Genomic DNA, 26,229 nt, shown 5'->3' with positions numbered 1-26,229 from the left:
GGCTAAAATAGTAGCCACGTGGAGAATGGGAAAGAGATGTGAGTGTGAAGAGGCCTACCACTGCAGAATTTGACAGACAGCCTTTAGGGACCCATGCAACAACTGCTCACCAGTGAGTTGTGTCCTTTATTGGCTCTCCCTAGCCCTGCCTCTCAACCCCCTGCCCATAGACATCTCTACCCACCTCTATACACGCTCATTTATACGAGTGTTTGATGGGCAAAGTAGGACCAATGAGCATGTTCCCCACCTCCTCCCACCCACTCAATCTTCCCTTTCCTAGGCTCAGAGAAAGCACCATAGTTTCACAAATGAAGATGTGGTACCTACATGTGTGCATATGTACACAAATTAGTGTGTTTCTATATGTAAAAAAAAAAGATTCTTAAAAATAAAGAAGAAAAACTGGAGAATCTTTCATTTTTTTGGTGTTTTTTTTTGTATATTTGTGCAGACCACTCGAGGATTTTTCAGCCTCAACAAAACACTATGAAAACAAACAATCTAGTAAAATATTTGTGCATGTACTGCTAAACAGTTCTAGCAATTTTATTAAGCAATACCTTTATTATTTTGAATATTCTTAACAGACTGGAACAAAACATTTTATTCAAAACAAAATATGCATACTGTACGCATGTCGCAAGGGTTAAGTATGATGCAGAGGTTCAAGTCTGTTTGAACAAAAACAAATGTCTGGGGGAATTTCAGAGCTATAAAGTTAATAACTAAATTTTGTATGCTAAGAGGATTTTCTCTATGGATATTTCCTTCAACTCCAGCCACACAGCGCGCTGATCTGAAGTGCACTTCCCAAATATAGTCAGAGAATAGGAAGGAATGTAAAGTGTCTTTTTTTAAAAATTATTTGTTTTGTTTTGTTTTGTTTGTTTGTTTTTAAAAACAGCCCTTATTAACTCTTCCTTCCACTGGTCCTACTGTAAACGCATAAAAGCCTTTTATTTTTTTCCAGAAAGCAACTCCATATACACTCAGCAGGTGAAATGTTCCCACAAATAAAAAGAAAAATACAAACAGTAATCAGACTTCACTCCCTCCACTCCCAGGACATGTTCGAGTGAGGTTTTTGCTCTTTGATAGAAATGGCTGACCTGTTTGGTTTGTAAAAGAAGTAGTTCCTCCATGACCAGGCAGGAATGCAGGCCCTTCAACACTCGGAATCATCGCCAAGCCTCTGTGTGGGGGACATGAGACAAGGTTGTTTCTAATGTGTGTACTGCAGATACTGGCTGTTCCTACCATCTCTCCCACTGGGAGGAAGGAGGGGAGGAAGGTCCCTGGATTTCATCCTGGTCAACTCGTTCCTGTGACATTGTCCCCAATGGCTGGCAGTTCATCACTGCGGTGGAAGGGAGACACTGTGGGCGCCTCCAATCTTCAGGGAAATGACTCGTTCGCTCCCACCTCTAGGGCTGCCTGTCTGCTCCTGTCCAAACGACCAGCAAGAAAGGACCAGAGCATTTGGGAATGGGAACTGGAGCAGCTTAGTTCATGATAGCTTTTTCTTTTAATTATCCCTCCTCTCTCTATTGTGTTGTGTTTTCAACATGAAAATGTGCACACTGTCTGACTCTACTACCACAGTACATGCTGTCCAGCCAGGGCCCTGGATCCTCTCGGTCTGGGTTTGTGCAAAGAGCAAGCACACCCGCCACTGTGGTTACACAGACAGAAGCAAGCGATGTTATTTGCTGAGGGCACAAGAAGAGAGGGAGGGGAAGCCGGCAGGGCCCGAGGGCCACTGAGGGAGCATTTTTATTTTATTTTATTTTTTTTGTTGTTTACCTTTTTTTATATTTTTTAAAAATTTTTAATTTTTTATTGTTTTTTTTTCTTTTTGTTGTTTTGGTTTTTTTTTTGTTTTTGTTTTTTGCTATACCATGAGGACATAGCAGTTAATTCCTCTAATAGAAACTGACAGGACACAGAGACAGAACTATCTGATGAACACACACAATGTCTAGAAGTAGATAGATAGAGAGAAGACGGTGAAAAGACTTAGTTTTACCTCTGAGGGGAAAAAAAAAAACCATCCCGAAAATAAATCCTGTATTAACAAGTGCAGAAAAAGAAAACCCGAAACTGGAACGGAAGCAAAGAAAACCTGCAAACATTAAAACACAGCGTATAAAATGGTGTGAGAAATTGAGAGTCACTTCAGAGCCTTTTGTAGTCCATGAAAAAGCTGCGATTGTGTCCTTGTGTGGGATCTCGTGGATCTTTGAAATGGTACCCTAGAGGTCTTGCAAGAAGTGATGAGACGGTAAAAGCACCCGGTTTCTGTTCGGTTGGACAGCAGGTGCGTTTTCCTGGTGGGCCAGCTGTAAGCGTGGAGAGGCAGGTCCCGGGCAGGTCCCTGGCCAGGTCCCGGTCAGTCCTCGTTGGCCGGGTTTTCTTCCAGTGTGGGTAGACCTCCCACGCCGAGGCCTGTGGTGTTGAGCGCCACAGAGGCGGTGAGCACGGAGTGCAGCAGGATGAGGACCAGGACGTACAGTCTGAGTCTGCCGTGGCACAGTCTTGTGGCCGAGGACACCGTGAGCGAGGTCCTGTGACAGGAGTCTCTCCGGCCTGCGGCCGCTCTGCGCGGGTGGCTGGGCTGCTCCTCTCTCCTGATGTCACAGCATTCGGGTTCAGCATTGGTGAAGAAGGGTTCATAGAGCCCTGCAGGAGGAAGAGAGCAGAGGGTGAGAAATAGGGGTGGGGAGAGACAGACACCCCGAGAAGCTCCTAGGGGAGCAACCTCAGCCACCAAAGCTCTTAAACACTTATTATTATTATTATAGTCTAGGGAGGTCAACACAGCAGACAAGAGTCCACAGATCAGTGTGCTTGTTGTGCTCGCTCATACTCCTGTCAGCCTGGCCAACAAGGTGCTGGGCTGTTGCGAAGGCACAAGGAAACCTCTCATTGCTTTGATTTTGGAATCAAGCAGTTTCTGGATCCGCTTCAGACACCAGAGGAGACCAGAGACCAGGCACCTTCCACCACTCTTTTTTCTTTTCACAGGAATGGGATCAAATAATGCAATGCCTTGCATGCACACAAGTGGGCGTTGTGCTGGTACATCACAATCTCATAGTTCCAGGGGTCGTATTTGCTGCTTCTTTTCCCCTCCTGATCCTCCCTGGGCCTTGTGAAAGGGCCTGGCTACCTGTGGGTGTATAGGGGGGTCAGGCACTTGGTGTATTTCCTACATCTTCCCTTTCTTCTTTTGTTCGCCATGCTGTTGGTTGCCTCCTGGATTTCAGCCTCTCCTAACTGGTGTCTGACCTGCTGGAGTCAGAAATCTTCTGGCTCTTCCTGTCCCCTTCCTTCCAATGGATCTGGGACTTGGCCTTTTAGTGGTTCTCTCTCTCCTTTGTTTGTTGTCTCTTCTTTCCTAAGCTCCTTGATAAATCTCTCATTCTCTCCTTTCCCTCTTCTTTCTCTGATTGTTCCTATGAATTGTTCCCACTTGATAAATGCATGCACTGACACTTCCAAAGTGATGAAAAGCTTAAAGCGATCTTCCCCATCAGGTATGCGCCTTGCTGTGTTTTATACAAGACTTCTGCATGGCTATGTAAGCCACGGGGTCCTTGAGTTTTCAGCCCGCTAAACTGTGTTTCACATGGGTGTTAGAGACTTTTTCACATGATTTTCCTATCTGAAAACTTTCCACAGTAGACTTGTAATGATTGAATGACTCGAAAATGCCAGGCGATTGTGAATAATGATAGTTATTGGTGGCATTTCACAGCCACACCCACGTCATGGAATCTAGAAAGCTTTTCTTGATATCCAGACTCACTATTTAGCCTCCCTGCAACCCGGGGCCACTGCCCCTTTCCCAGGGAACCCCGGTCTGCACCCCTAACCAGACTGCTTTTTCTTCCGGGGATTTCTCCCATGGTGGAGTGCTTCTGCTCACTGTGTTCCTAGGGGTGGCTCAAGTGGAAATTCCTAGGCAAAGCCTGCACAAAGGCTCCTGGTGAATGTCATCCCATTTCCTTTTGACCACAGTTGCCCATTTCCATGGCTGCTGCGTTGTCCAGCAGCCATCTTAAAACCACAAGCTACACATTAGCAGCACTGGATTCTCCACATGTGGCAGAACACATAAAACAAAGGAGGGATTTAATAAGCATTGATGACATGAAGAAACTAAGTACAGAGATTTGCTTAAACAAAAAGAATCTTTTAAAAATAATATATGCTTCGGTCTTCAGTTTCTGTTAAAGAAATAGCCACGATATCTTTATAATGATGCTTACAATATTCATTTCTTCTTAGGCATTCAAAGGTAAACTTCACCTTCGCCTAGGAAGAATATGGAAAAAAAACTGAATTAATGAGGTCTGCAGCTCTGACATTTTTTTTATTGTATGATATTTTCTTTTCTCACATAAGACACCTCATTGGGAGGCTATTTATTGAAATGGGTGTTACCCAATGCTATATTCTGCAACTTAAGAAGTTTATATGGCAACTATAAAAACAAGAATCCACAGGCCATTTAGAACAACATAGTAAAATCTGAGCCAGAATCTAACAATGTCATGTAAGCAAGACACTCCTCAAAAGTTGTTCCAAAGTTGACATGATAATTTACAACTAAAGTGTTTTCCAGAAAGAATGATGCATTTAATACAGGCCAATAAAAGAAAACTTCCTTTTGACTGGCACAACTCATAATCTTTCTTTTTTGCCCTCTGCATTTGTTTTAATGTACTGCTTATGGGGCTTGAGATTAAGACCTGGGCACTAACCCTGAGCTGTTTTGCTCAAGGTTGGCTCTCCACCACTTGATCCACAGCTCTACTTCCAGCCTTTTTGGTGCTTAATTGGAGATAAGACTGTCATGGACTTTCCTGCCAGGCTGGTTTTGAACCTCAATCCTCAGATCTCACCTTTCCGAGTGTGAGCCATTAGTGCCTGAGCCCTGTGCACATTCTGATGACAGTTTTTGTTCAGTGTGATATATGCACACATGCTAATGCTCAAATCATTCCAGAGGCTGTTTAGCAAAACAATAAAAAATCATCTCTTCTATACACTTCATCTCAAATACTTCCCTGGTGTAAATAACTGCACCTCTTTTAGCACTGGTTTTGAAAGTATATTTCATATTTTTCTTGCTTTTATTATTTTTTTAGCACCACCTGTAGGATTTCTCCTCAGAAAATTTGGAGGGAAAACCTTCATCCTCCCCTTCTCTTCCAGTAAATTCACTCCCCTCGGAGCCATCTCCGTCCCCTGACACAGTGCAATCAGCCGTTCACGCTCCGGGATGGGACACCACCAGCAGAGTATAGATGCTCAGTCACTGCAGTTTCTCCCTCTACACCCTGTGCTCACCCCGAAGGCTCAATTCCACCTGCTCACTAATTCACCCTCGATCATGTGGCTTCATCTGTGCCAGGTATGGTACCTGCCAGCTCCCCTCCCCAAGGCAGGCCCTGTGGGGCCTGCACCTGCCCTTCCACACTGATGGCTTCTGTACCTAAGGCTGAGGTTACCCACCCCCAACCCTGGAAGCTGCTCACAAGCACCTTCCTAGGATTCTTTTTCAGTTACATTCGAATCTACAGGTTACACAGACACATAACAGCGTTACCTCTTTGCGGTGCATCATGTGATGTTCCCAAACATGGATCTCTTCTATCACATTTCAGTCAGTTTAAACATGCATATCTTCCCAAGCTTAACATTTCCTTTCAGTGAAAATATTCAAGTCCTTTGTCTAGATTGAACCCAGGGCCTTGGACTGGGATAGGCCTTATTAAACCTCACAGTCTTAGAGTTTACTCTTGGCTTCTGTAACACCATTGGCTTTGATCACTCCATTTTAAAGAATGGACTGCACCCCCACCTGTGGGTCTAGTTCCTTATGATTTGACATTTAAAGATATATGCAGCCAGTGTACCATTTATGTTCCAAGGTCATAGAGACAAATTATAGGAACAGGTCATGCTGCTCCCACTCAATGCTTATAGCCTCGTCTGGCTTCTGTAACTTCATGTTTGGCTTACACCTGCAGGAAAGAGCTGTTACATCCTTTACAAGGATGTACATTTTTGCTTCAAAGCAGCCGTAACAGGGGACTCAGGACTACATTTAGTCCCAGCCAGTAATAAAGACTTTCTATCAGCTGTACTGTGTTTCTCCTGGTGGCCTAACTCACAACAGTACTTACCAGGGAAACACTCTACCACTTGAGCTATGGCCAGCTCTTCGGGTTTTATTTCGTGTTGGATAGAGGCTCTTGCTAGCCATGCCCGGGTGTTCTACCATTCTCTCCTCCCAAGTATCTGGCATCACAGACATGTCTCTTTTCTTCAGAACTTCTTTTTCTCCCATTGGAACTTGCTACTACTGTTCAACCTCTTTCCCATCTTCTCTCCTGGCTAATCTCCCCAGCCTTCCATAAGAGCCACTGAATTCTTAATTTTGAGGAGAACAACTTCTTTCTTTGTCTAATTCCTCGTAAAGGTAAGAACGTGTAGAATTTGTTTTTTTCAGGTCTGGCTGGTTCCCCTTAATAAACAGATGTCCAGGCCCATCCGTGTTGTTGGGGATGAGACAGCTTCATTCTTTTGTCACTGTTTTGGAATAGTATTCAACATCTTGGCTCGTGAGGCAGTGCTGCAATGAATGCTGGGGTGCAGCTGTCTCTTCGACATACTGATCTCATTTCCTTTGGGCCAGCCGTGGGGCTGTTAGGTGCTATGGAGGTCCTATTTCTCATGTGTTGAAGAACCTCCCTACTGTGTTCCATAATGGTTGCACTAATTTGCATTCCCACTGAGGGACTCCAGGGACTCTCTTTTGATGGGAGCCTTTTCTAACCGGAGCCACAAGATGGTTCATCGTGAGCTTCAGCTGCTTCTTTCCCACACTTTTCCTATTCCTGTGCTCTGTGCTCCATTCCTGCTCTTGCTGGTCTGCAATCTCCCGTGTCTTCAATGGCAAACGCTCAGTGGGGACACTGACAAGATGGGGCATGGTGAACAATGCGTTTATTCTGCATCATATCTATTTGATTGTATGTCTGGGTATGGAAGTCTGGTTTATGAGTTGTCATCCTCCAAATCCATTCAGACATTGCTTCCATGCTTCATGGCTAGACCCCAGAATATGTCCTTTAATTTTTGGATCTTACCCACTTTATGTCACTTATTTATATTCCTCGGTTTTCTGGAAGGCTTAGCATTCTTTGATATGTAATAATCTTGCTGAGGGACTCTTTCTTGTGATCTTGAAGTTGCTTTTGAAGTATTACTGTTCTCCTTTCCCAGTTACTAGGCAAGTATCGCACAGGGATAAGTAGATATATAATTCCTCAGTTACATATGTATATATTTGTATATTCTACATTTGTATAGGTATAACATATGAATATATTTATGTAGCATGCATGCATTTATTCTGAGGATCCCTGAAATGTTATTATTTACTATGTTTCACTCCTTGAACTAACATTCTTTTCTCTCTTTCATTTATATTGTTCTCCTTTTCTGCTTGTCTGTTTTTCATGTTGTCCCTTATTAAAAATCACTGAAATGAGACATGTAAGTAGGATGCTTGACAAGAAGATGTGTTGTAGAGCCTTTATGAGGCATACAGATGAGGACACTTTTTAAATTCTGCCTTTAGGTGAATCCAGCTTCCCCAATGATTCCATGCAGCATCTGTCCCAGAGGGCGGGTGCCAAGCTGCCCGGTTTGGGGGAGGGCAGGGTGAGAGGAGGTGATTAGGAGAGCCCTCACTGCATGGTGCACCTCCTCACAAGCTCCCCTGGCCCTGGCCAGCCTACCAGGCCTGTTCTACGGGGCTTGCTTCTTCACAGCCTCTCTTCTATCTGAAAACCAGCTCTTTCCCTGAAAAACTTACTCTGCCAGCTTCCTTTGGAGCCGAGTCAGGAGGGAGATGCCCAGTGGCCGGTGGCTTTTTCCTCAGGTCCACACTGGCCTCCCACCTGTCCCAAGAGCCAGGTCAGGGGTCAGTAGAACCCAGGGTGGAAGCCTGGCAGACGTTGCCCTCAGCTGCGTGAGCCTCACCTCTCCCAGGCCCCAGCAGTTGGTTGGTTGCGTGCATCCCCTGTCCTCTTCCTCCTTCCCAAGAGGTTTGGTTGTTGCCTCTGCATCCCTTCATTTCTTCAGTTGGGATGTGGTAGAACCTTTTGCTCTTCTCTGAGCTCCATGGCTCTTCTCTGTTCTAAACCCTGTCCTGCTGGCCTGTGGACCACAGTTCTATATATCAAGGACACACAGCCTTCTGAGGAAATGATTTCCTGTCCTCTGCGTGTTAGAAAGCACCATGTGCCACCTTGAGCTCCCATGGGTATGTGGATATGGGGGTCTCACCCGAGTCACACAGCCTTAGGCCGGGCAGGTCCCAGAAGGACTCTCTACAAAACCTAACTCTAAGTCACCATCACAGAAAGTCTAAGCACACATTTCCAATTGAAAATAAACTATCAGCAATAACCTCATTGCACAAATACATAGATGATTAGGGTTAGAAAAGAAAAAAGAAAGCAATTTTCAGGAAATGAAATGTTCTGAGACATTTTGCTTACAAAAGGTTCTGTTTGCAATGAATCATTACTTGCTGTTTGCATTGAGCAATAATAATGAATATTGTTATTTTATTGTACTAATCTAATGTGTGTGTGTGTGAAGATAAAATACCACATATAAGCTGTTTAAACTAGTGTCTGGCAAATGGTAAAAGCTCACATATATGCCATTGTTAAAATGACAAGAAAAGAAGAAATTTCCAGCCCATTTTATCAAGGCATGTGCCTTCACACACACACACACACACACACACACACACACACACACACACACACCATATAATTTAGATATATATTTATATTGACATATAAAAATGTATCTGGCTGGCACCAGTTGCTCACACCTTTTATCTTAGCTACTCGGGAGGCTGAGCTCTGAGAAGCATGATTCTAAGCCAGCCCAGGAGAAATTGAATCAAACCAGAAGTGGTGCTGTGGCTCAAAGTGGTAGAGCACTAGCCTTGAGCAAAAGCGCTCAAGGTCAGGGCCAAGGCCTGAGTTCAAGCTCCACAACCAACAAAAAATTTTTAAAGAAGTGTATCTGTGGTAAAACTATGCAAGAGAATATTATTCTGTAGTTGACTTTCTATTATTTATTTTAGATTACATATATGACCAAGTGAGATTATATATAATATATAATGTAGTATTATAAACATCAACATTTATGCCTTTAAAACAGATAATGTGACACAGAATTTAGAAAGTTCTTGACGTACTCTCTCAAGAGTAACTTTAATAAATTCTTTAATTTCTTTTATGGTTACTAAACTTTCAAACCCATTTTGCATCAATGATTATCATTCATAGATGTATTAAATAACTTATTTTATGAAAAGATATATTTATAGTGTTTGATAGCTGACATTTTTCATTATACAACACTTGTTTGTCTATATTCCTTTCCTTACTGTCAGTATTTTATTTCTGTCCACCTTTGTCCTCAATTAGAATTGTGGTTTTATTTTCAGTTATATTATGGTTGCATTCAATGGTACAGCTCTTGTTTGCGGGTTTATGAATTGATTTCCTCATTTGCTTAAATTTTCTTCATTTTTTTATTAATTTTCTTCTATGATTCTCTTTTGCCCATACTGAACTGAAGACCACTTTACTCACTTAAATTTTTCTCTTACAAAAGTAAAGAAATTATTGTTCCCCATTTCCACCTAAGAATCTCCAGTTCCCTGACTTTTTGTGTCTAGTGGCTTTACAAATCTTGTAGTTGTAATTTATATTTTTATCTGAATATCTTCTGTGCTTTATACTTTGCTTTATTTTAACTTTAGTTTGGGGTATATGTTAGAAAGGACTTTTGTCACTAATTTTATGGTGTTTTTATATATGTTCAAGAATGTGGTCTTTATAAAGTTACTACTCCAGGTTTATTTTCTTTGTATCATGTTATATATTCTTTTAATTTTTTAATGTTGCCTTGAGCAAATCATGATTAGTTTTTATGTTTATCAGAAGGTCACCCAAAGATGTATGTGTCTGGTACAGATATTCTTATTATTTTACTATAGAAACTTTGCTTTTGTCAGTAGTTACAAAAGTTCATAAACCTTTTCACATTATTCTAGATATTCACTATGTATTAAGGAAACAAAGGACAATAAAAACACTACCAACCATACTGCTTTGTATAAGCATAGTGTTTTATATAAACTGTAATGTGTGAACATGTAATTATATAAACATAATGCTTTGTATAAACTTCCCATGCATCCATAGATCTTGGTATCCTGGGGGTGGGTCTAACCCCCACACATGTAGGGGTGATTGTGAATATGTCAGGGAGAAATGTGTCCCAGACTCTTCAGAACTTGCGTGGTCCTGGTTCAGCATTGCAAATGCAGAGTTGAATGCTAACAGCATATTAGTGTTTTCATTGCTCTAAACCTGAAGAATGATCCTAAATGAAATTACAATCAAAGGCCACATTGGAATGGCAAAAAAGATATACAGAAATTTATTCCTTCATTAAGACCATACGCGAAGGTTAGAAATAAATTGGGCATTTGAAATGTCTTGAAGCTAAGCAGAGAATTTCCTCAACCAATGTTCCCAAACCTCTCCAGGCTTTTGCTAGAACAAAGACTGTCTGCAGCCAGAGAGGCTATAGTCTAAACAGAAACCCAACATGCGCTGTCAGATATCACATTTCACATTGTTATTTTCCTGAGAAACGGTCTCTGTGGTTGTTTTTAATTATGAAAAATACATTCTGAGAAAAGGGCAAAAAAAAGATAATGGACACAGAATGTACATGCACCAAATACATCTAATTTTCCTCTCTAGTTCTAATGAATCCTCAGAGGGCTGCCTTGATGCTTGGTGGAACTTTCCAGAATGATATCCAGAAAGCCTGGGGATTGTTGGAAGAGAGGGGAGCCAAGGCAGGCAGGCTGGGTGTGTCCACACAGAGCTGGGCAGGGAGTCCTGGCCGAAGGGCTAAAGCCCTGTTCCATTTCTCTATTCTAGTAAGTTACCAAGGACCAGACTCACAGGCTGCAGATGGAGAGAGTCATCAGGGAGGAAAGAAAACCCACGACTCCTTCCCACTTCCCCACCATCCCAAACACTTGCAATGCGCTTTCCCTTCTCAGGTTGGATTTCTTTCACACTTGGGAAGGGCCTTGAAGGAGTTTCGTGAAGAGCTTCGGAGATGAAGGAAATTAAGAGCTCCATGTGAATTTATATTTCAGAAGGATGCGAGGAAATTGGACCTTTCTCATGGACGTTTCTCACATCACGCTGAGTGCTATCTAGCTCAGGGATGGTTTCCTTCAGCTCATCATCCAAGAAGCCACATAAAGAAAACCATATGTTCCTTCTCGGGAAGATGACTTATTCTCTGCTCTTCTTAGTTATGTTTAGTTGTTTATCTCTGTGGAACGGTATGGTGGGAAGCAGGGACATATCACACATTGGTATCACCGAATGCGCATTACCTAGTCTTGAAAATTGAAAATCCCTGCTAATGAGGTGCATGTAGAGGAAAAATTTCTAAAAACAGGAAACTATATGAATTATTCCATGGCTGTGGTGGATCAAGCCATCAGCTGTAATGGGAGAGACAGTATTGTTAATGCTTTGATCCTCTGGGGTAGTTAGTACACAGACATTTCCTGCTTTACTTTTTAAAAGAAAAACCAGACTCTGTGTAATCTTGCGCACAAAATCACCGCAGGGCTGCATCCACGCAGCTACATGCCTATGCCTGGTAACAATTTCAAGGCCTTGTAAACACCTCATAAACAGAGCTGGACTTCAGAAATATGCATTGTTTTCATGAGCTAGGGAGAAATCATATTCATAATCTGATTCATGGGTCTGTGAAACATGAAGTGTTTTGCAAAGTTGTGCTTTTAAGAAAATGACTTTGTTCAAGACAAATGCTGAAGGGCAAAATTGGAAGCACCCTACCTCTATAAAAAGCACTGACCCTGTGTCTGCAGTGGGAGTCAGAGCTGGGAGGAAAATATGCGCTGGGGAGATGCTATTGAGTTGTAAACATTCTGGACTTTTGGCAAAAAATATCAAATGACATTTTTCAAGCCCTTTGACCTTCTCCATCCAATTCAAGGAATTTTTTTCAAGAAAATAAGGAAATGATTGGCTGTATGTAAGTATAGACATGCATTTCCAGTAGCATTTTCTCACATAGTAAACAAGGGAAATGAGAAGCTATCCTAAATGTAATTTACATGATGCTCATCTACAGTGATCTTGTGCAGATGTGCTATGATGCTTTGCAGTCTTATTTAATGATGCAAAACACTACTGATGCTACGGAATTTTATTTTCCTATCGGTACCGTATGGATTCCTCATCTATTTTTTCCACATTTGTACTTACCAACTGTATTTGATTTCTGGTAGAAATATAATAATGAATACAACTTTATAGGAAGAATGATGTGGCATTTTAAAATATATGATCAAAATGATTAGGTTTTAAGAAGACCTGCTCTACTGCCTAGAATAGCATCCCAAGAAGGTGAGTGCTGGGTGCTAGGTGATGCTGATTTGGAACACATTATTGTTAATGACAACAACCAACTGCAGAGGTGTGGCTGGGCTTCCTTCTGCCATTCATCAAAGGAGGCTTCTGGGAAATTTACATGGCTTCCTTGTTTCAAGTTTTCTGAACATCCCTTATCTCTTCTAGGCAAGGCACTTAGATTTATATTTGGCAAAGAGTCTTTCCTTCCTTCCTGACTCCAGGTGTGCAGTTCAGGTGGGGTTAACCATCTTCCCCTCTTTCACACTTGTGTGTGCACTCACGCACGCACGCACGCACGCACGCACGCACACACACACACACACACACACACACACACACACACAGGAGATTTCTTGACAGAGGATTATATCCTGCCTCCTCTGTGTGTTCATGTGTGGATAAGAGACACCAGCACAAGACATGTCCACCATGACTGAGGCTGAGGGACCTCCTGCTGCTGAAGTTGTTACAGAGAGAGGTGATCATGAAAGTCAGCTGATGAATCAACTCAGAGATAGAAAAGGAGGTTCAGAGGTGATGGGACACAGCTGGATCTGTCTCTAGACCTTATACGAGAGCCAGTGACAGCTATGCTTCCATATTTCCCAACTGACATCCACTCACACAGACAGACATGACAACAGGATATGTCTGTCTGTGTACCTATCTGTGTATCCATCTAGACTAGGTACACATTTTATAGTCTGTGAGAGACAGAGATGAAGAATGCACACGGAAATAGGTTGCTACCTGAGGACCATCTACAAGGTGCTAACCTAATCACAGGAGGTTACACCAAGCAGGAGGAGTAGGCTGGAGGGAAGATGTGATGTTATTGGACTTGCCCACCATTCCTGGCTTTGAAGGGGGTGGAAGGATGCTGAGGGATGTATGTGACTTCGGCACCATGACAATTGCTGCTGCATGCCAGCAAAGAAATAGGGACCTGTTTTCTAAAACTTCAGGAAGCTGAGTTTGCTGCCTATCTTTATTAAAAGGTTGAGAAATAGTTATGGAACTAGGGGCCAGGGACAAGGTGTCCTGCAGGCACTGTGGGAATACCACCCCAGCTAGCTTGAGTTTCTGACCTTCAGAACTACACCATAGTAAAAGCCATCAAGCTTGTGTTCTTTTGTTAAGGGAGGATTAAAAACTGAACACAAAGGTTTTAGTGATTTTTTTTTCTTGGAGTGAGTAAAAATGCAAGAAAAAAAAGTATTTAAGGGGAAAGGAAGCAACATGAGCTTTTTAATTGGAAAGAAATATTATGGAGGAGAAAGAACATAAATCTAGACTCACCACATTTATTCTTATAAGTTTCTTCCCGTTATAGTAAGTATTTTAGTATACAGTAGAAGCAGAGATATGGTTTATAACCCTCTGGAGTCAAGCAAGTAATAAGAAAGTCACAATTAAAAGGACTAAAATGACTCTATTGTAATACAAAATTCTGGCAGAAAGAAGAGGTGCCGAAGAGCTACGCACTCTACTAGACAGAAAATGCCAAGTGTGCTAGCTTTCTTCTCAACTTGGGAAAGCAACTTAACACCTTTACTCTCCAGTTTCCTTACCAGCTAAATTTTAATGCTGTGATATCATGTTAGAAAAGCAGGAGTCAAGAGTCCCTGAAGATCCTCATGACTAGTGAAGTGGAAAGTGGAGTGGGGTGGTGGTGGTGGTAATGGCAGTTCCAGGCCTGCCTGGGCATTCCCACTAACACCAAGAAGTTTAAGTAGTGTAAGTAAGAGTATCACAACCCAACCTTGAAAATAACCAATGCTAGGCTGGGAAGGTGGCTCAGTGGTAGAGTGCTTGCCTTGCATGCCTGAGGCCCTGGGTTCGATTCCTCAGCACCACATAAGCAAAAAAAAAAGAAAAAGAAAATAACCAATGCAAAAAGGGCTGGAGGTAGAGGTTCAAGTGGTAGAGCCCCTGTTTTGCAGAGTGCGAGACTATATTTAGGCCTTCCTTAATAGCACCACAAAAGAAAGAAAAGAAAGCCCCTGACAGAGTCTTTCCTCATTCACAAGGCCATTCTCAGTGAGCCTGTGCAGAGCTCTTTGTTCCCTGAATTGTAGGGCAGTATCCTGAAGACCACTTACAGGGGGGCGGGTAACAGCTCAGCCTCTCAGCTCTGATTCTGCATGGTCTCACCTATGGACTGTCTCCTGTCAGAGGCTCACTCTTGCTTGGTTTTGTGCTAATTGAGGGATTGCCAATAAAGCTGATGTTTTTGTGGATATGTATCCTGTGGAAAGAATGAGGGAAATGGACAGAGATCAAATGATTCTTTTTGTAATTTTTTTTTTTTTGGTCAGTCGTGGGGCTTGAACTCTGGGCCTGGGTGCTGTCCCTGAGCTCTTCAGTTCAAGGCTAACATTCTACCACTTGAACCACTGCGCCACTTCCAAAATGATTCTTTTTGTAGGACAAAGATTGGGAATTTAAAAGCTATTTGGGAAATTGTTTGAAATATTTTGGAAAATTACTAGCCTATATTTTTTCGTAAACCCACATGAGAAGTTCATAAAATCAAGCCTACAGGGGTGATAGAACACACATTTCCAAATGGTAGTATATTTTCCTACAGGTACAAAACTATCGAGCTACATTTTCTTTTCTCCTTTTCTTGTAGGTTTTTATTCAATTTTCCCTGTAGATGTCATCATTTAGAGAGGTTTTAGGTTCTTTACAGTGTAGAGTGGAAAGCTCAGTGAGGGGCTGGCTTTTCCACCTGGCATGCTGAATGCTGCTGGCTCCCAAGGTGAAGGGTTCACATGCACACTCAGAGCTAAACATCTTCCAATTATGGAAAGGTAAGAAACTAGAAGCTTCATGGGGAACATGGTGAAAATTCACCGTGATTCTGAATTCCCTCCATCCCAAACATTGCCTCATTTTATAACTTAAAATGATCAGCAGCAATGTCCCTAATCTTTCTTTCTCATAATGACTCCGTTCCGACCTTCTAGACCCAGTGAGCCGAGCTCTCCCTACTTTTACCATTTTTAAAAATTGCTTTCTGCCCCCAACTCTTGTTGAACTTGTGACGTACACAAAAATTTGCCTTCGCGAGAGACAATTAAATTTCAGTCTTGAAGAAACAATACTGAACATGAATGTGTGGTTCTCAGATTGCAAACTATGGCCTGCGCATTTGTCTGTCCATCAATCAACAAAGCGGGACTGTGTTTTGGCACTTGCAGGACTAGACACCCACAGGCTTGCAGACTAAGTGAGAGGTGTGGGCTCAGTACCTGGTGTGTGGTGGTACCGTGAGAGCTGGAGGCTCAGTACTGTGAGCTGCCAGTGGAGACCAGGCATGAGTCCCAATCCAGCATTCTTGCTCCAGGACGCTTTCCCAGATGCTTTCCCTGGCCAAAAGCTACTGAGCTTCTGGGAATGGATTGAAAAGAAATAATGCTTAGCATATAAGTTCAGAGCTAGCCTGGGTAGGAAAGTCCGTGTGATTCTTTTTATCTCCAATTAACCAGCAAAAAGCCAGACATGCAGGTGTGGCTCAAGTGGTCGAGCACCAGTCTTGAGTGGAAAAAGTCAAGCGAGAGTGTGAGGCCATGGGTTCAAGACCCAACAAGGCTACTGTCAGTAATATAAGCATGCCTGCAACGTTTATGGGGAGCAGATCTCTTCCATTAAAACTCGCCTTTTGTGAGGACACCTTCTGTCCTAAGAGCTGGTGGATCTAGGCTGTGAATGTGGCTTTTCCTGACCCCAGCCTCGCCCTGGGCCCCAGGCCTCGCCCCAGGCCTCGTCCCAGGCTCCAGACCTTGCCCCGCGCCCCAGGCCTGGCTCTGGACCCCAGGCCTTACGCACGCCCCAGGCCTGGCCCTGGACCCCAGGCTTTGCCCCGCACCCAGGCCTCACCCTGTGCCCCAGGCTTCGCCCCATGCCCCAGGCCTGGCCCTGCCCCACATCCCAGGCCTCGCCCTGAGCCCCAGCCCCACAGGCCTATCCGGGCATCCTGCAGTGCCCGTTGCTTCCCCCGAGCACACAATCATGCGGTGAGCTAGGGCACAGAACTGACCTAGTCCCCGCGGGAAGCCGTCCATCCCCGCGCCCTCCATCCCCCGAGCTGCTGGCCCGGCCGGGATCAAGCAGGGGTGCGGACAGGCCTGCCTCCCCCAGCCAGGGTGGCACATTCCTTGTTCTGGAACATTCCTGGTCGCAGGTCTAAAGGGTGGCTCAGGGGAGCCCCGCGGAGTGGGTGATTCGGACCGCTGTGGCTCTGTGGAGAGGACTTGGGTCTTGGCCGCAGCCTGCAGGGGGGTGGGGGTCCCCACCCATCCCAGTGCTCCCCATCCTCCATCCCCACCCCACCACCGTCCTTCCCCCGCCTCCCCCGGGCTCCCACCTTGAGAACCTGGCCCCAGGGCGCAGGGACACAGCGCAGGGCATGAGCGCATCCCACATGCGCCAGGGGCCCGTGGCTCACGCCTGTAATCCTAGCTACTCAGGAGGCTGAGATCTGAGGATCATGGTTCAAAGCCAGCCCGGGCAGGAAAGACTGTGAGACTCTTATCTCCAATAAACCACCAGAAAACCGGAAGTGGCGCTGTGGCTCAAGTGGTAGAGCGCTAGCCTTGAACTGAAGAGCTGAGGGACAGCGCTCAGGCCCAGAGTTCAAGCCCCATAACCAACGCGCGCACACACACAAAGTAGCACTCTTACATTTAGGCTATGGATGATTAACATGAACACCTTAAAGAAAAGGCACGGTCAATACTGAACCAAATAACCATGACCACAACTACCAATGAAGTGTTTGGTTGGTATTTGGAGACATTTTTGTATGCTCTGAACTTCCAAGCACTTCAATAAACCCAGAGGTGGAGATTCACGTGTGTGTGTGTTAGAGAGAGAGAGAGAGAGAGAGAGAGAGAGAGAGAGAGAGAGAGAGAGAGAGAGAGAGAGAGAGAGAGTGTATATGAATGCATAAACATGAATGAGTGTATGCATGTATCTGTATATGTGAGTGCATGTTGTTATGTGTATATGCATGTGTATATGCATGTGTGTATGTGTATGTATGTTAGTATATGTGCATGTGTGTATATGTTAGTATATATAGATGTGTGTATGTGGTAGTATATGTGCATGTGTATATATGTGCAAATTTGTATGTGTGTATATGTTAGCATATATACACACATGCACACATATACTGTGTACATTTGTGTATATGGTAATATACGTGCATTGTGCATTTGTGTATGTGTGCATATGTGCATGTGTGTATCTGTTAGTATTCACATACATATGCACACATAAACTATGTGCATGTGTGTATATGGTAGTATATGTGCATGTGTATATGATCATATATGCACATATACGCATGATAGGAATCTGTTCATGTCTCAGGAGAAGAGTTAGTAATATAGAACTTCTGTACTTTCCATGGCATGACTATAAAGTGATCAACTTTGGGTCAGCATTCTAGAAGGGACGAGGGAAGGACGCAGGTCCTACACTCCCACTACACATGGGGGTTCAGACTTCATCACCGCACTGGTGGACAAAGGCTGAGCCCACACCTGCCACGGCCCCGGGCAGGCGAGTGTGGTTCTGGTTCGGGGCTTGCTGGGCAACAACAGGAACAAGCCGCTATTCATCCAGGCCTGCAGGCCTGCCAGCATCCAGGGGTCCAGAGGACTTCCCTCGCGGGTGGCTCCCAGCATGCCCTCGGGGCTCCTAGAGAACTAGCTATGTTTTCCAATCCGCAGGATGGAATGGCCTCCTTTGTTATTTTCTTTTGGAAAGGAGTTGGGACAGCAGAGCTTCTCCTGCTGGGAGAGTTTATTTCAGTGCAAAGTGTTCTGAGTGGCCTTCGTGGACCGCAGTCCCACTATGTGCTGTCACTTGGGAGCATGTAATGGGGGGGCGGCCTCGGGCTCTCAGAAGCCACCGGGGATGTGGGTGATGGTTCCTGTTGGTCTTCCATGGGAAACCCGTGCGTGGACATTTCCTGTACCAAGTGGACAGGAGACAGGCTGGCTCACAAACACCTGGACTGGACAACTTTGGCATTGAAGTGTGTGTGTGTGTGTGTGTGTGTGTGTGTGTGTGCGTGTGCGATCCACATGCTTGGGGAAGTGTGAGATTTGGAGTGGGGAGCTAGGGCTGAGCCCTCGAACATCCCACAGTTACTCTGCAAACACAAGCCCGCGGGCCCACGGACTTCTCCAGCCACCTCTGTGGAGTCTCTGCCTCCTTCCTGGAGTCACAGCTGTCCCGGCCCAGCCCGGCACCTGTGGACATCCACAGCAGCAGCAGCAGCAGCAGCAGCAGCAGCAAGTAGTAGAGATGACACCTGTCCTCTGAGCAGGGGCACGTGTTCCCTCCGCAAAGCAGTCAGCATGGACATGGGGACCCCAGAGATGCCTGCACCCTTCACCCACAGCCACTCAGACGCTGCAGGGTTTTCTGTCGAGTAATTTCACAAGATGTTGGGGGGAAATGCCTGCCTCCCTGGGGGGAGGAGGCCCTGCCCCTATGGACTGGGAACCCAGCAGAAAGCTGAGCAGGGGTAAGGCAGGACCCCCAAAACGGGGGTGAGGCAGGGACCCTCACAGACGGGGGGTCAGGGGACCCCCAAGGATGCCAATGGATGTGGCCTGAGCCGTTTTTCACTCAACTCAAGAACAATCCACACGGGGAGGGGAGCTCAGGGCTGGGATTGGGGGAAGAGGGGTTCCCCATGGCCGACTGAGAAAGTAAGCCAGCACCCCAGACTCCAGAGACCCACGGATAAAAAAACACACAGGCCTCAGATTTCAATGGTGGTCAAGGAGGGTCTTTCTGTCCATGTGAACTTCAGATACATTCACGAACTCATAGATTGTGTCTGGTGAATTTGGTATCCCAAAGCAAGAAGATGTTCACTTCCCCTTTCTCCTTTTCCTTTCTTCCTTCTCTTCCCCCCGCATCCCTTCTTCTTCATCCCTCCTGCCTCTGTCTCTCTGTCTATCTTTGATTTCCTTGTCTCTAGAACAGAGATGCCACCTGACAAACAATCTGAACATCGAAGAAGCAGAATAACACAGGTGATAACAAGTTGGCTTTTTGCTAGTAGACCATTTTCATGACCACTGTGGAGGGGAGGATGCTTCTACTGAACTTTGCTTGGGAAGAGATCAATTCCCTTTCAGGAAAGCCCAAAGTTTTCCCCCACCCCCCTCACCCCCCAGTCAGGGGCTAGCACACAGGGAGCAGACATTCCGTCCTCATTCAGGGGAAACCTCGGCTCCTTTTCTGTGGGTCCTGGAGACAGCTATAGAGAGTAGACAGAGGGTCTGGGAATAATCGGATACATCTCAGCACATCACTATTTCAGATAACCTTTGTCATCTGATGTGCAAAGAGGGGTTTGGTGTTTCTCCATGCTTAGGAGAGATGTACGCTTAGACCTGCAGACTAAACTAACCCAGATAGTTACAAGAATTGCAATGGTATCATGCATTGGTTTTGTCTCCTACAAGAAAACAGAACAGGGCAACAATGTTCATGCCAGTCTGGCAGAGTATTTTGTCTTTTCCTTAGTATACACCACTTTTTAAAGAAGGCTACTTTAAGCCTTTATGTGTCTACATTATCTCACATGAATAAGTGGAAAATAAAACCAAGCATTGTTGTCAGTTTTTGGCCCCGTCTGAGGCCTCTGTTGAAAGAAGTAAACATTTTTAATGCTAAACATATGGTCCAATCGTATCTAGTGCTTACTGTGTGACTCACTATAAATACCCACATACAACCCCACACAACCACACATGCACACCTATGTGCACACACATGTACAAGCATACACAGACAAGCACACATGTACACAGAGACACATACACAGAAGGCACACACAATTACACATACATAAAACACATATATGCATCCACGCATCCATACAAACAAACACACAATACAATGCACACACGTCTGCACACAGCCTAGCCAGACATTTCTTTTACCCTTGGAACTTATGAAAGATAAAGCAACTGGAGGCTGAGCAGGGACTGTACGTTGATCACTAGCATATAGAAGAGCCTTTCCTGCCTTCTGCATGTCCACTTCCATGTTGCATGGGCAGAGGCCGCAGGAGGCCCCTGCATGCTCCGTGCCCACACAGCTGACCACAGCAGCCTGTTTACTGTCCTCCTGCGACCATGTCGTGGATGCTGTGGTGCTGAAGGCCATTTGGGGTTTCAGGGCTCTCTGAAGAAAGGTGTGGAAAACTACCAGCTGCGCTGCAAGGCTGCATGAGTTGGCAAATCTGCAGCATGAAGGAACAAGAAGAAAGACAGCCCCACGCCCAGGCTGCTGGACACAGCCGGCCCCGCCCCTTACCTGTGCAGATGAAGCTGGAGAGGCCTCCGTAGATGACTTCGTCATTATCGGGCAATATAAACGGACACCTCGTCTGGACCTCCAAACAGTATTGCTTGCAAGGAATTGTCTTTCTGCAGTTAAACTGTGTGACTTCAAAATACTGGGAACAGAGCCAGGCTTTGTAGACAATCTGCAAAACAATCAGAAAGACAAGAATCAAGAATACGGGATGATGACAGCTGACCTGCCCGAGACAAAGGACAGCGGTACTCAAGTGCATACGGGGGAGAATCCCCATGTATAGCAGTTACAGAACAGCAGCTGTGGGGGAGAAACAGAGCAAGGGGTGTCTGCTCTATGAGCCGAGCAGTGACTGAGCTTGTTGTAGAATGCCAGAGTATTCTGACATCGCCTTTAATGTAGCTCATGGGGTGAATGCAGGAACAGAGCTTTTTAGAATCCAGTGCTTATACAGGAAAAGACATAATGAATGACCCAGCTGCCAGACTGGTTATTTACTGCAGTGTGCTGGGTGTCTGGTAGTTCCTCTGCAGGCCACAAGATGGTGCTAAGGCCTTGCAGGATTCAGTCACAGCCCGTTTAAGGCTGGCCTGTAGAGGCCCTGGGCCTCTCACAGCCAGGACTTAAAAATCTCATAGAAAGCCAGGAAGCCCCACGTAGACCACACAGAGCATGGACAGTGAGGTGATGGGAGGGAGCCCCCAGAACATCAGGCCCACCTTTCAGACGCCCTGTAATCCACACCAACACTGCTTGAGTATCTATGTGATTTAATGAAACATGAAAGAAGTATGGCTTCATTTATCTTTTTTCTCTGCCTCTCTCTCTCTCTCTCTCTCTCTCTCTCTCTCTCTCTCTCTCTCTCTCTCTCTCTCTCTCTCTTTCTCCATGGCTAATGATTGGAAAGTTACTTAAAAAATAGAAGCAGGGGCTGGGAAAGTGGCTCAGTGGTAGAGCGCTTGCCTTGCATGCATGAGGCCCTGGGTTCGATTCCTCAACACCACATAAGCAGAAAGAAAAAAGCCAGAAGTGGCCCTGTGGCTCAAGTGGTAGAGCGCTAGCCTTGAGCTGAAGAGCTGAGGGACAGCGTCCAGGCCCAGAGTTCAGGCCCCACGACCGGACCACCCCTCCCCCCAAAAAATAATAAAAGCAATGACAAAAGTATCCATCCATAAGTCAGGTCACTGACATTTGGTCATTCCCCAGATCCACACACTGAAACTTTTCTTTATGATTCTAGGGTTCATACTAAGGTTAACCATCATGGCCTACTTTGAAGATGGGTGGTTTGAGCTCAACATACACGAGGGGATCATAAGTTCTGGACAGCCATGGCTAGTATTTACAGTCACACTCTTTCTTAAGCCACTTACAGAATTGCCCTTTGGATTCCCAGAATGCTCCTGCCTCTGCTCTGCTCAGCAAGAATGAGAAGTAAGGATACGGAGTGGAAAATAACTCACAGTTCTAAACCTGTATTCTGTGGTGTTCCACAGCCTGTCTTCTGAACAGTTATTCTACATTTAAACAGAAAACCTTTTTTTTTTTCTTTCCTGGAATCCTAAGGGAGTTTGGGAAGATATGAGACCCATACAAAGATGGCTATTCATCAGCCATGCATCTGGGAGGGCTGCATTGAAGTTTTACTCAACATTTTCCTTGAGTTCAACATGAAGTTTTACTCATTGCTAACGCATATCATGGTTGGAGCAGATCCCTTTGCCTCTGGTTCAACCACACTTCCTGTGCAGGTTTAGTTTTTCATGCAAAGTACTAGTACGGGATTAAATTGGTCTATGTATTTATTTATTTCCCAACCTTGGGTAGAAGGTGGAAAGGAAGACTCAGAGCTGACAGCAGAGTTCACGATCTTCTGCTGGGCTACACCACTCTCTATGGTCAGTCCCTGCCGACACTCCTGGGCTGAGCATCCACTACCTGTCTACGTGCAGTGAGAAGCTCTCTCTGAGTGCTGAGCTAAGTCCACTCACTACACTGTAGTTCTTTCTAGGCATAAGATATCTCAGAAAGTAAGGGGAAGAACCATGCCACCCACAGCAAAATAAGAAAGACAGAGGAGAAATGTTTTCATTCACTTAAGAGAATGCAGTGGGGAAATATTTTTACACAGCTAAGGAGTCGTCTCTCCTCTGTATAGACGGGTTTGTGGCAAAAGCAGAGCAAGCGTACAGCTCAGCTGCTAAAACATCCCGGAGTGAACCAGCAAACATTGGCCTGTAAAGCAAGGAAACTCTTCAAACTTGGAAGAGATGACTGGAAAAGTAAAAAGGCTTTCAGTAAACATTTGAGAGCTGTTTTGCAACAAGCAGAGGAATACCTGGGAGTATTGGTGCCTGGAGGGGAAGCAAGCTAAAAGTAAGGCACCCAGACGCGGGGTACCAGGGACAACACAATTGTGGTTTAAATGTAAAATCAGTAGATAGACAGAGACTCAATAGGTAACTGTAGGGGTGATATGAAGAAGAACTTTCTTGCCAGAATGAAGTAGAGCAATAAGACCAGTGATCTTCTGACATTTGGCTAACTGAAAGTCAGGACCTTGGTGGATTCCAGGGATGTTGAAGGAAATGAATGGCTCCAAGATATTTTCTCACATGTTTCTAGAAATTGCAGAGGGAGAAAAGTGCACAAAGCTAAATCCTTTCATGGTGGCATAAGGCTGAAGGAAAAAAGAACACTGATGGTTTGAAGGTGCTATGGGTTTTTCTGAAGTAAAGCAGGAAGGGATTAGTTGTCTGGTTCCATAAGAACAGCACAGTCTCCAGAGTTTGGAGCTCTCTGGCATAATGGCTTGGGCCTCTCCTGTATAGAAAAGTATAGAAAAGGTTCTTTTAAGGGTATTTTCCCTCAGTTTTTGGATTAAGAGTTGTAGGAAGTATTCTGAAGCTACAATCTAAACAAGGAGCTGGCTAAATTACAAAGTCAGCTAAGCAAGAACAACTTATTGGGATCATGATTTTTCTCTTACCCCTCAACGTATTGTTTTCCCCTAGAAAAATCCCTGAGATGCGTTTGGTAGACAATTTACACCCAAGGAAACTGGGTTATAGAAGTATGACACAGATAGGAAGTGGAATTCATCTGTGAATGGGGCAGGACTTTTTCATTGTACCTGGAGCTCACAACCAGTAGGAGCCTTCCCAGAGAAGAGGACAAGAGGAGGGCTGGTGCTTGGGGTCCTGAGGCAGGACACCCCTGAAAAAGAAGTCCTCCTGGTCATCTAGCAGAGCCTCCTGCGTCTGCAGTGGGACTGAGGCTTACGGAGGTTGGAGCTGATGGCTGGCACAGCTGTCTGAGGAGCCCAGCGTGAGGCTTCGGTGCACATGGCTGATTCCCACCATGTCCTTTTGCTTTGTCTCCACATTCTGCTCATCACTTTATTTCAGAGTGCCAAATGGACTCTATCTCCACACAGAGGCTGCACAGACTGCTCAGTGCCCTGGGCAGATGTCCGGGGCCTCTCTACACTTGCTTGGGCTTGGGGGAGAGGGGGGCGGTCGACTGCTGTAGGTCACAGCAGGGTGGGAAAGGACCAGCTATCCAAGCCTGTCCAAGAGAGTGGCGATGTTGAACTCAGGTCTACACCTTTCAGGAAGACTGGATTTTGTCCTAGAAAACGGAGTGTTCCAGAACACCGGCTGTACAGCACACTCTCAGAGGCAGTCAGAAGGAGGCGGAGACAGGAGCGACGTGAGCCGTGGTGCTGACAGACAGAGCCCCCAGTGCGCTGAGGTTGTCAGCCGGAGGCCACACCGGACATGACCGTGGGAAGGCCCAGGAGGTGCCGGCACCATTGTGGACACACGTGGACACGCTGGGGAGGGGCAGCATGCTCGGATAGGCTCCCGTGCCTGCCACGTTTGACAACAGCACGTCTGTGGAGAACTTGCCCCCCAAATCAGGAAATTCTTAGGATTAACCATCTCCAAAAAGTCAGGTTCTTGTTACTTTTAGATACTTTCAGAGTTGCCTCCCTTCCCGTCATCTAGGTAATGGTTGGGCACTGGATGGTAGATGTCAATTGTAGATACAGGTTAGCCTGCCTGGGGAAAAAAATAGTATGGTGGCTATGGTTTCTTATTATTTTTTAATTACCCAGAAAAATGCCAGATATGCAAAAATGGTAGTCGCTGGGTATCAATGGCTCGCTCCTGTACTTCTAGCTACTCAAGAGACTGAAATCCAGGAGATCAGAAGACTGAAGTTTGAAGCTAACCTGGGCAGAAAAGCCCATACAGATCTATCTCCAAAATAGCCAGCAAAAAGGTGGATAGGAGGTGTAGTGCAAAAGGTACAGGGCCAGCCTGTGTAAGCAAGCTGAGTAAGGATGGGGCCCAGAGTTCACACTCTGGTGCTGGTAACAATGGGACTCTGCCTGCCATCTCAGGTTAAGAGTGTGCTTTTTCCTGGGCCCTATACATTATTCTTAAGGAGTTTCCTCTCTCCTCTGTCACATCGGTTGATACATTTTATTGGATTCATTTCTGTCCACTCTGCGGCTCCAGTGGCCGCATGTGGGGATGGAGATAATTGGGAGCTTCGGTCAGCAAGAGCAACTGCCTAGGGCAGCTCTCTTGGGTGTCTAATGCATGTGGTTATAGCTGTAAGTGGGTGTGAAACTCAAAATAAAAGCCCACACTCATGCGTCTGGATGTCTGTATTAGTGTCAATATCCAGTGAATGCACACTGCAAATTGAATGACAACAGCCATCTATCCTGCAAGAAAAGCAAAAGGACATAGCACTGTCTGAGGTTGAGTCAGGTCTGCAGGACCAGTTGCAGGGCTGGGCGGCTGAGCCCAGGCTCCCGCCGGGAAAGTCCAGGAGACACATGCCTGCAGAGCATCCTCACTTCCTTGTTACTTCCGCTGCACTTCCTGAAGCCCAAGGGATGGCTTCCTGCTTCCTGTCTGGGCCACTTTCCCCATCCTGTTACTATTCCTGGGCCATGCTTTTGCTCTTCAGAAGTTGCCTACATTTCCAAGTCTACCCAAACCCTTCCCAGCACCAGGCTGACTAGAATCCCACAATTGGTTCACACAGGAGACAGAATCTTCTGGAAATTTTGGGCTGCACTATTCCCAGCCTGCTAACTAGGGTGTGATCATATCAGGGCTAGCAACAGACATAAAGCAAGTCCACCCCTCTGTGTTTTTCTGTGTATAGAAAGTTCAGGTCTCTGCATGATCTGTACATCCAGGAGAAAAGGGAAATCAGGAGTTCACCAGAGATTAAATGCCCGCATTATGGCGCAAAGCCG

The 26,229-nt window shown here is 45.3% G+C and overlaps 1 protein-coding gene across 2 annotated transcripts in view; it reads right to left on the bottom strand.

Moving 5' to 3' along the window:
• Positions 1-515: 515 nt before the first annotated feature.
• The window catches only part of Nalf1 (NALCN channel auxiliary factor 1), a 455,112-nt gene continuing 429,398 nt past the window's right edge, over positions 516-26,229 (bottom strand). Inside the window, exons 2-4 of one of the 2 annotated variants that reach the window (XM_070002635.1) lie at positions 20,946-21,117; positions 4,275-4,320; positions 2,597-2,682 (exon numbers count right to left, since the gene is read on the bottom strand). In XM_070002635.1, coding sequence (XP_069858736.1) covers positions 4,298-4,320; positions 20,946-21,117 — 195 coding nt within the window. In that variant the 3' untranslated portion in view covers positions 2,597-2,682; positions 4,275-4,297. Of the gene's footprint in view, positions 2,683-4,274; positions 4,321-20,945; positions 21,118-26,229 lie in introns of both variants that reach the window. The other variant, XM_070002634.1, reaches the window with a different exon arrangement.

Source organism: Dipodomys merriami, unplaced genomic scaffold, assembly GCF_024711535.1.
Source record: "Dipodomys merriami isolate MVZ:Mamm:240054 unplaced genomic scaffold, mDipMer1.0.p SCAF_6, whole genome shotgun sequence".
In the NCBI taxonomy this organism is placed as follows: Eukaryota; Metazoa; Chordata; class Mammalia; order Rodentia; family Heteromyidae; genus Dipodomys; species Dipodomys merriami.
This window is presented reverse-complemented; position numbering and strand designations above follow the sequence as displayed.